The sequence below is a fragment of the Anabrus simplex genome, chromosome 9 (genome assembly GCF_040414725.1).
Source record: "Anabrus simplex isolate iqAnaSimp1 chromosome 9, ASM4041472v1, whole genome shotgun sequence".
In the NCBI taxonomy this organism is placed as follows: domain Eukaryota; kingdom Metazoa; phylum Arthropoda; class Insecta; order Orthoptera; family Tettigoniidae; genus Anabrus; species Anabrus simplex.
The window spans coordinates 99,429,995-99,441,682 of NC_090273.1; the positions used below are offsets into that span (position 1 = coordinate 99,429,995).

Sequence of the window (11,688 nt, forward strand, 5' to 3'; positions counted from 1 at the left end):
AACCAAGAGAATTTCCTTTCACTGTTGCGAGTGCCATTTCGAACACTTTTAATGCTATCACCGTATTGCGATTAAAATTTTATCAGTGAAGCTAGAAAAACGTATCACTTGGCCGAAATGAGGTACAGACGTGAAGTATGGTACGAAATAATGCACTGTCTAGGATCAGGTACAGTCATTCAACATAGAGTGGACACCTTGAATGTATACTTTATTTTTTAAAGGTACAGATACAAGAGTAAGTTTAAAAAACAATCTACTTGCAACAGCTATAGATGCATTACAATTCGCACACGAAAGGTAAATTTGCTTCACATTGCCAAGTATGAAGAAGTCCATTCTTGAAACTAAATCCACAGTGCTTGGAATTCACTGGGTGTCCACTAGCCCACTTTTCATACCCAGCTTTGGACAAAGTTTCACCAAACACTGTGACGTAATATCCGGGCTTAAATTGGTCATGGAATCCTATCCAAGCTCCTGTTTTGTCTAAATTAGGAATTTCGCGTGAGTAAAACTTCCTGATGACGTCTGCTTCAGGTTCAGAGTTGATTACTACCAGATTTGCACCATCAGACTGACAGAACTGTTGAGCGCCGGCCCATGACTGTAAGGGAGTCATGTACAGTTTGTAGTACCCCACACCTGGGAAGTGCTCATATCCTGCAGGGATAGCAAGCAGAGGCCAACTTGTGCTGACCAGTGAAGTGGATGTCACGATCGTCGATAAACGCTCGTGTTGCGTATCTCCACACCGTCCCCACGTGTAGAGTACGTCCAGGCCAGTACCGTTCTGTCCCTGAAGTCTGGAGTACTGGCTCATCAGTTCCGCCTGGAAGAGAAACACAAGAGTAGTGTAGTCCTTTGTCAAGATGAGGTATATATATAGAATAATTTGCACAGGGATAGTTCTTTCAACTTTCTCATCAACGACAAACGACTCGAACGTTAAGCAGTACCAACCCTCGACAGTAACCAGACTTAGGTCTGTCTGCAGGCTCCTCTACTATGACCAATAGCAGATGACTCTTGGCCAATAGCGTGCTTGCTTTGTCAGTGACAGCCCTCGTGGAGTATTTCATATGCGTGCCAGACCTGAAGCCGGCTTGCTTGTCAGGTCTCCAAGTGTTGCATAGTTGCACGCAGTTCTGTCCAGTCTCGCTGCTCGCTCTCAGAGGCTTAGTAGTTAAAACGGAGAGTTGACAACGATGTGTCTCGAGTTGGGGAAATTTCTGGCACGCTGCAGACAAGGGTTGCAAAGACAGCCGGCCAGCTAGGCTTCGAAAGCGTACCGGTCGTAAATGAGAAAAGTGCAAGAACTATACACAAGGATCTAACAGAAGTAGATGTCACGGAGGAGGAAATACAAGTCAGAACAATATTTATGAAAAAGGTTGTGGGAAAGAGGAATGCAGCCGAAAAACCACTGACCAAGACACGGAACATCTCGGCGGAAGAGCGGGAAAGGAGAATCCAAAAACTTACGAATCTTTGGCAAGAGCGCAAAGGGAAGGGCATTAGTCTGCGTGACAGAAGAGCAGGTAGATTCTGCAAATTTGTCCCACAGATGACCGAATCGATGGATGAATGAATGAACGAATGAATGAATTTGAATTTCAACATTTCAAAATTTGTATATCAAAACACGAAGTCACCGGCATGTGGCTGTCTGTGTTTGTTGAAGTTAATCTTGAGAAAACTAATTTTTATTCCGTTTTAACTGTTACGTAGAACATTTATCGATACAGGGTTAGCTGTATAAAGCATTCATCTACAAGTAAAGGTAGAAGAGCAGTGGCAGTTTTAGTGAAGGAAAGTTAAGTTAACAAGAAATGGCCGTCTTAGCACTACCTTGGTTTAAGCTGCCAGGACCGTCAACAATAGACTTGTACGTGTGAAAGAATCCTTGAGCATACAAGAAAGTACAGGACGATATACAGTAAATAGGCCTCTAAAAATGTTGACTTCAGTAAGTGTGTTTAAGTTTTTGTTTGGAGTAAGCCGAGAGATTAGGCTACATAGTTTGAGCCAAATAATTGTCAGCTTGCATTCAGGAGTTACTGGTTTCGAATTCCACTTCCGGCAGCCTTGAAGATAGTTTTCTGTGGTTTCCCATTTCCACACCATGCAAATGCTGAGGCTGTACTTTAAGGCCACAGTCGATTCCTTTCTACTTCTAACCCTTTCCTTTCCCATTGTAGTCATGAGACCTATCTGCGTCGGTGCGACGTAAAGCAAATTGTATAAACAATTAAAAACATTCTGCAGCCTCTTTTAATTTCGTTCGGCAGCTTGTTGACCAACGCCAAAAAACAGAAGTGGTCCAAAATAAATAACATTACGTTGCACTATTCCCGACGTTATAGCCACTTCGTCACATTATTTACTTTCCAATTTCAATCTTTGCATCCGATGTGATCGAAATACTTGAATACACAGAGGCCCGCCCGCTCCCCCACCCCCGCCAATTAATATTTGTTTCCGTCAGGTTTATGATCAGAATATCATTTGGTATTTCATAGATATTAAGCGCATTGCTTTACGTTGCACCGACACAGATATGTCTTATGGCGACGATGGGATGGGAAAGGCTAGCAGTGGGAAGGAAGCGGCCGTGGCCTTAATTAAGGTACAGCTCCAGCATTTGCCTGGTGTAAAAATGGGAAACCACAGAAAACCATCTTCAGGGCTGCCGACAGAGGGGTTCGAACCCACTATCACCCGATTACTGGATACTGCCCGCACTTAAGGAACTGCAGCTATCGAGCTCGGTGCAAAATATATTACACAAGTGTCAAGTATGAATCTAATTTTGTGTGGCTATTGAATGAATGAATGAATGAATGAATGAATGAACATTTATTGAACATTGAGGCATTTAGCCCAGATACATGTTCACAATTAAATTACGTAAAACAAGAACCCTTAAACCCAGTGAAACTGAACAATTGTAGACATAACTAAAAATACACCTGGCCTCTTACACAGGCGGATGACCAGTCCACATGTAATGGGCAACCCTACAACCCTCTAATCTTACAACTTGGTGGCTCTCTAACATGGCCGGATGACCAGCTCACATGCTAGGGCACCCCCTACATCTAATTTAATCCTATAACTAACTACCTACTACATTAAATCTATACTAATTCTATCCTAAATCTGTCTGGCCGCGATGCCCCCTGGTGAGGAACTTAAACCACCCTTCCCTGGGATGTCACGACCAGACATGTCTCATGAGGCTCGGAAACCGAAACCTCACCGACTCCTTAAGTTGTCAACGTTATTCCTCACTACTCCTTCATGTAACAGCCCACAAGTGTGCACATGTAGACCGTCACGTCTGTATTCTTCTGCCGAGACGGTGGTATGACTCGGCTCATCTTTCGCTGTCTCATTGACAACTTACTTCCGCTAACCTAATACTACTCCCTACCTTACTCTGCTATACACGTGCAGACGTACTGAATCAGCACTTAGCTTGAGATAGGTCAGGCCTATCTCCCCCTCTTCCATCTCTACGTCACCAGCCAAACACTGCCGTATCTAACAGAAAAAATCAACAGACAGACAAAACGACTTACCAACATCCACAAACAACCTGATTAGAAAGAATACCATACGACTTACTTATCAATGAACTAAATACTGCTAATTATAAAATATACAGTACGTAAGGAGCAAAGGATCAAAACTTAATATACATATAAACGGGACATAATACTGAATTTTAATTATTGTCACCCTTACTATTACTGACTTGAACTCTGTAATGTTCCATATCTGTGTATCCCTCTTTCATCACTTTCATCAGCATTTACCCTTCTCATTCACCACTTTTATTCTTTTCTCCCACAGTCTTTTTACAATTGTCAATAATTTCGATAGTTTCCCTGGCCTTCTCCATTCCCTGTTCATTAATTTGACAAGAGCATAACATTCAGATTCTTTTTCCATCTTATTTTTCTCTTCCGCTTCCAAGTATTTAACCCGTAATTTTCGTATACTTTCACACTGTCTCAAGAAATGTGCATTTCCTAACTCCTTCTCACACGTAAACATATACTTGCCACTTCAGTAAAAGCCTTATTTTTGTAAACTCCTATCATCCACCATATCAATCCCCTGTATTCTCTTTTGGTTAATTTATCATGTATTATTTTCATACCTGGATATATATTCATGAATTCCTCCAGAGTTTTCCTATTATTACCCTCAGCTCTTAGCCTTTGTATTTCTGTATCTGCTACCCCCTGTGCCATTTCCCTACAGAATTTTCTTTCTTCTAAATCTTTGTCCCAATAGTTCCCCATCCCAATTTCTTCTAGTACTTTCTTTAAGTTGCCCGCTCAGTACCCACGTGTAGCTATTGGTGGCCTGGTTTAATCTTGCAAGGCGGAACTTCCGACGACCTCGGGTGACATCTGGTGCGTATGGGAAACTGTGTGTTGAATTAATGTAGGATTGTGTAGAGTGTGATGTAGGAGCTTCTGGACGCTGCATAAACATCCAGTTCTCCAGTTAAGAGGAGCTAACCATTGACGATTTAAATTCCTCGATCGAGGCTAGAATCGAACCTGGGATCCCGAGGACCGAATCCCAAGTCTGTGACCAGATAGAATCGGACTATGATTCTTGCGAAATGAAACGGCGTATAGCTTTTAGTGCCGGTAGTGTCCGAGGACATATTCGGCTCAACGGGGGGGGGGCAGGTCTTTTTGACTCCCGTAGGCGACCTGCGCGTCGTGTTGAGGATGAAATGAGGATGAAGACGACACATACACCAAGCCCCAATGCCAGCGAAATTAATCAATGATGGTTAAAATTTCCGACCCTGCCGGGAATCGAATCCGGGATCCTTGTGACAAAAGGCCAGCACGCTTACCATTTAGCCATAGAACCGTACCATGATTCTAGTGACTTCCTTGTATCCTGGGAGAGCAAACCACATTTGGTTCTCACCGGAGAATTTCTTTTCGAAACGATATTGCTGGTCAATTAATACACGCAATTTTCTCCTCCTGTTTCCTTAAATATTCTGAAATAAGGTGTACAGTGCACATCGAAATAGTGGCCTTATATAGTTTTTGTCCATAAGCAAACCACCCCCTCCCCCCACCTTTAAAATCGTGGAAAGCTGGTTTTCCTTGAAGTTGAACGGCTCGCGCTTGGTGGAAATGAGTACACAAATCAGCTGAAAGACCCCAACACTTGCTGGCAAAAGAGACGGATTAACAAGACAGTGATGAATAAGAGTGATACTTTACCTTCACAATGCGATGCCCCGTCTCATTTCGTGCAGTATTCACCGAGAAGTGCATTTTTCCTCCAGCGTCTGAACAGTGCAATTCAGCCTGGGCTCGAAGAACGTCCCCGAGGAGAAGCAGTGAACATGCAACTTCTATGAGCCTCATGGCTACTTCTTGGTTGTGCATGAATAAATCGTTTTATTATATAGCGCACGCTCTTCGGATCTAGAATTCCCCGCAAGTTTATAGCAGTCCTTATCAATGGCTCGAGCTACTTGTAAGAATGAGTGTTATCGGATTACGTCATTACTAGGGTCACGAAGTTCATACATTTGTGTCTTAGTTGCAAGAAATTGTAACATTGACCCCTAATGAACCTAATCTTATGATTTTAGATATTGTGTCCTCTTTTATACAGGAAGGGTAAGATACTTAATATTAACACTCACTTGCACTTATTCTTTCTCCAGAGCTGTTCACATACAATAGCTCAGCCCTTTAGCAGAATATGCATTAAAATGAATACTGAAATTACGAAACTACTAAACCTTATTTTATTGTAGACACTGAACTACATACGAACGGTGTTTTAGTTGGGCTGGTATACCGTTTCATTGTTCACTTTGCTTTCCACGCACCACAGTCATTTCACACTGCAGTTGCAGGTAGCCCGGTTCGATCACACGAACGTTAGCTATCAAAGCGCATGACGACTGTTAAAGTACCGGCAAAAAAAATAGAAAAATGAAGCCTGATTGAAACCCTCATCATTTCATAGGTTATATTTTAATATATTATATTTTATACCCTCGTAATTAGTATAGAGTTATTATAACTACAGCTTTGACTTTAAAAGAATAATACTTTTTATCCCTTTCCTTCAAACACTTCTCCGTTGTTCGCTTTTCTTTAAAACTACGGAGAGCCACCTCATGAATAGCTGTGATGTTATTAGCTAAATCATAATTTTGTCTTTTTCTATCGAATTGTACTGCATCAAGAATTCCATTGCAGTGATTCGTTTATTTCAAATATCGGGAAAGCGCCGTACTATCAGTTTGTTAGAGAAGGAATTATCCTTTCACTGTTGCCAATATAACTATTTGTCACTGGATCTAGCATTCTAAAAACATATATAGATAAAAAAAATCTTTTAGTTTTGAATTAAAAATATATTGCTTAGCCATATTTAGAAGTTCATTTAGCCACTACAATGAGAAAATTCATTACTCTTAATAAAGGAGTTCAGGCACTTTCAATTTCGCTGTGGCGATTTTCGGTTTGAAAATATTTGCTGGTTGACATGAGTATAATATGTGTAATAAGCGTCACAAAGGAAGTGCAGTATGAGTCCACCTTGAGCCTCATTTGATGTAAATGATTTTAACAGTGCCATCTAAAGAAAAAAATGCGACGTCAGCACGCGGTAAGAGGATACATGTTGGTACGAATAAAAGATTGACCCAAATAACACACACACAATTGACAATCAATGACACCACTTCATGAATTAGTGGCTACTTATAAAAGCCGTTTATCCTCGCAGTATTTCTCAGGCTAACAGTCTTTACCTGGAACGGGCTAACGTTCCGTAAACTTGATTGACAGGTTTCAAATGTTACTTCGCTTCGCACCCATTACAGTCATGTCACTGACCAGATCTATGTAGTCAGGTTCGATCACACGAACGTTGGCTATCACGTTGGCTGTGTACTTGGCTCGATTCCAGACAAGACCGGCAACTCACATGACTGCTCCACACACTGAACTGCACAACACATATCACTCGACAACCTGATCTCAACAATTGACAAACTCTGTTCGAGGCAAGCCCCCATTTATATACCTGGTAATGAAGTTAAAGTATCTTCGGGATACGGCCAGAATACGGGTGTTCTAGTTTCACCTTCCAGAAAAATGAAGAAGACACCAAACAAAGGAGACAATAAAGAGCAAGATCGTCACGTGCCCTTAGGCAGGCCAGGAACTTCCCATCCCACAGTATTTACCTGGAACGGGCTATCGTATCGTAAACTTGATTGACAGGTTTCAAATGTCACTTCGCTTCGTACCCATTACAGTCATTTCACAAACCAGATCTATGTAGCCAGGTTCGATCACACTTCCAGGAAGTACCCAACGGGGCAGTCGCATGATCATGTATCGGTAACAATACAAGAAATGAACATGCATAAAGCTGAAATAACTTAAAGTATATATCCCTTTCCTACTGGTTACACACACTTCAACAACAACATCTTAATCATCTTCTAAAATCCACTGTTCAGTATCCTGGGTTTGGCGATTTTACGCTCAACTCAATATTTATCTGAAATGGGAAATAAAACCGAGAATGAGTAGAGAAAATCGTAACATGTCATAATTTTAAAGCAGAAGTGTTCAATACTTGTCCGGCTCCATGATGGGATGGTTAGCATCGTGGCCTTCGGTTAACAGGATCCGAGGTTCCATTCCCGACCTGACTAGGATTTAAACCACTTTTCATTAATTCCTCTAGCTCGGGGACTGGGTATTTGTGATCGTCGTAATAAACATCTCCATTTACAAACAACACACCCCACCACCAGCCATCAAAGGAACACTCAATATCGAATACATCCCTCCATGTGCTGTAGAGCATTCGGCTGTAAAACTGGCCCAAATTCACATCATGTATCGACCTCAGTAAATCGAAGGAGGAGAATAAGAATAACAAGATAACGGGATTAGATCCCGAAAACTAGAGGTAAAATTGCGTGCTGAGTAGCTCGGATAGTAGAGCGTTGGCCTTCTGATCCCAGCTTCGTGGGTTCGATCCTGGCTAAGTCCGGTGGTATTTGAAGGTACTCAAATACGTCAGCCTCGTGTTGATAGATTTACTGGAACGTAAAAGATCTCCTTCTGGACAAAATTCCGGCACCTAGGCGTCTTCGAAAGCCGTAAATGTAGTTAGTGGGACATAAAAACTATTATTATTATTATTATTATTATTATTATTATTATTATTATTATTATTATTATTATTATTATTATTATTATTAAGGTAAACATTACGAGCACGTCGTCATTTATATTATTTTGAAGATACTGAAACCTGTCATGGCTTTATTCGAACTTAATTGGTTTTTGTAGGTGCTGTAAATCTCAGCGAGGAGATTTGAGAGTGAGTAATACCAGGCAACCCTTGAAACCAGCAGTTATTTTAAATTTATCACCCGTAGAATTGCCCCATTAAAGCAGTCGGTATAAGGAAGAGTAATTTGTTGAATGTGAATCTTTCTCAATTGAGACCATTTACAAAATGAAATGAGATGAGAAGCAAAGAACAAATTAATTTCTCTCTTTCAGGACGCTAAAGTAAGAACTTTAAGTGGAATTTTTCCTCATTACTTTCACTTAAATGAATTTTACTTTTAATGATTTATGACTAGAGGTTGTAAATTTTGTGTCTTCGCTTATGCATTTCTCAGAATGAAAGAAGTGTAAATCTAAAAATTATAAATATGATAATTTGAGGATTAGTAGATACGATAGTGCGATGTATTTTCTATACGAATAATAAATAGAAACTATAATTCAGCTGTTTGATTATAGATGGCAGCACATTATTGGAACATTAAAAGAGGTAGGAATTTCGTTTGAGAAGTGAAGTAATTTCACTTCACTCAGCAACCTGTGCTGTGTAGTTTCTTATTTTATTATTTGAATGTTGAATTAATAATAATTTGTTTTAAACTAAATACACTCATGTTCATAAAAACCAGGACACCTTGAAAGAAGAGATAGGAAGTTCATATTCTCAGGACATGTGCATTAGTATGTTGTGAAGAAATTATTAGTATTTGAACCATGTCGGCTCTCAGGTTCAAGGTCCACATCGATATCTCGGCGCACCACCACCGACTAGTAAAATGTGCCTACGGCTCTCGTCGCTATGAACCGAAGGCAGTGGATCAGTGTGACTTATGCAGACGTGCAGGATGCCTCGCAGTCATAAGCTAGAAGCGTAACGTCAAATAAGTGAGTTTGGAAGAAGGCATATTATTGTCATGAGAGAACGTGATGCAACCATCCGGTAAATTGCTGCCGCATGGGATGGAGTGTGTCGGCAGTGCAACGGGTGTGTACAGAATGGTTCACAGGAGGCCGTAGAACACGATGAGATGGATCTGGTCGCATCACCCAGACCACCCCACGAGGAGATCGACACATCCAAATGGCATTGCAGGACAGATCTCGGCCCTGGCGCAACAGTGGAACAGTGTAACACATCGCACACTGTCAGGAGCGACAGTCCGTCAACGTTTATTACCGACTGGTTTACCGGTGCGTCGCCCACTTATCCGCTGACCTCTGACTAATGTGCATAAACATGCTAGACTTCAATGTGTATGGAACGATGTCACTGCGGACAGGAATGGCAGCGGATAGTATTTTCGGACGAATCCAGGTTCTGTTTGTTTGAAAACGATGGCCGCATTTTGGATCGCCGCAGACAGGGTGAGAGGCATTACATTGACTGCATTCGCACAAGACATACAGCGCTAACTCAGGGCCTTATGGTGTGAGGTGCTATTAGATACAACGACAAATCACAGTTGATGCGTGTCCAGGGCACTGTAACCAGTTTGACCAACGTGAATGACATCCTGCGATCCGTAGCTATACCCTTTCTGCACGACACCCCACACGCCATATTTCAGCAGGACAATGCGCGACCACATTTTGTTGCACGAACACGTGCCTTCTTTTTGTCACAGGATTTCAGACTGTTTCCCTGGCCCACCTGATCACCGGACTTGCCGCCAATCGAATATATGTGGGATATGGTGAAACGATGGGTGCGGCCTTGTGACCCAATGTCAACCCCCAAAGATGAACTATGGAACCAGGTAAATGCAGCATGGATGACATCCTGCAACTCGTAGCCATACCCTTTCAGCACGACATCCCAGACCTCTCAGCAATACTCATATGGAGTGAGGGCATTCGTGCCTTATACGCGTCGATGCCATCACGCATGGAACACGTTATTAGTGCCCATGGAGGACCCAGTGCCTACTAGGCAACAGGAAACATGCTGAACTTAGGTGACTGAAATGCTAATAGTTTCTGCAGAACATACTGATGTAGATATCCTTTGAATATGAACTTCTCTAGTCTTTCAAGGTGTTCTATTCTTTATGGGCATGAGTGGAGGTTATGAACAGCTCTCGGTAAATGATGCCGCTGGATTCGATACGAAAAGAAAGCAAATTTTTAAGACTAGCGTGAATTGTGAAGCAGATTATTTCGAATTACAGTATATTTAGCAGTCATGTGAGAGATCTACACTCTCACTATCAGATCAAGTGCTTATACAACTCTAGTAACGTCCAGTTATTGACTTTAAGGAAAGGAACATGTCAGATTTACTACCAATCCTGCGATCTGGCGGATAGGATTTATGTCTCTAACTCGGAGGTCTCGTGGTCGATCCCTGGGTTATCCAAAGATTTTAATCCCGGTTGGAAGGCTTGAATGGGGCTCACCAGCCTCATGAGTTTCAGATAGGAGTTGTCCGATATTACACGCAGCATATTTATTCAACAATGTGAACTAATACAATAGAAGAAACCTTTAATCTAACTGCGTGACACCCTAATACAGAAGGGGCTGCCTTACCAAGGTGGAGTCAGGTAAATCGTTAAGAAATAAGCCTTTTTAATCACTAGCTATAATGGGGGATAGTTCGTATTTAGGATTGAGTTTGAAGTCAGGCATACCTGTACGAAATAAGTTTTTTTTAGGTATTAGGTGGAATGGGGATAGAGTTTGTATTTAGGATGAAGTTTGTGATCAGGTACACCATTAAAAAGTAAGTCTGTTTTAGTTATTAGCTACAATGGGGGAGAGTTCGTATACAGGATTCAGTTTGGAGTCAGGCATACCGTAATGGACACTGCGTGTGGAACCAGGTTCCCGTCAAATACGTGCAGTGCCTGACATATTCGAACGCGTCCGATAATTATACCGGAATACATAGTGCGTTTAGAGTTATGTAGGTGAGTTACATACATTTTAGGGGTGGATAGTAGTCCGTATTCGTAATATGTATGTAAATCTCACTGCAGAATTTTATCTAATCATCTCTTTAGATTGTGAATACTAAGAGGAAGGAATATTTACAATTCACTTCCCCACATATAGAAGTTATATATTAAGTAGAAAGAACTTCCCTTTCCTACCGATTTTCCCAGTTATCTAGGGTCAGTACTAATGTGGATTAAGCCCAGCTTAATACCCTTTCTGATGTCAACTCTATATCAAGTCCAAAAGTAAAATTTTACTTGTGAGACGAACTCCTCACGGAGTTTAAATTTCAATAATAATAATAATAATAATAATAATAATAATAATAATCATTTTGGATCTACGTCCCACTAACTACTTTTACGGT

At 41.2% G+C, this 11,688-nt stretch overlaps 1 protein-coding gene across 1 annotated transcript; it reads right to left on the minus strand.

Moving 5' to 3' along the window:
* Positions 1-264: 264 nt before the first annotated feature.
* Positions 265-5,414, minus strand: LOC137502163 (hemolymph lipopolysaccharide-binding protein-like). Its single transcript, XM_068229160.1, has 2 exons — positions 5,268-5,414; positions 265-832 (listed from the first exon to the last, which is right to left on the minus strand). Exons 1-2 carry the CDS (start codon positions 5,412-5,414, stop codon positions 281-283), a joined length of 699 nt encoding a protein of 232 aa, XP_068085261.1. The 3' UTR covers positions 265-280.
* Between the last annotated feature and the right edge of the window lie 6,274 nt (positions 5,415-11,688).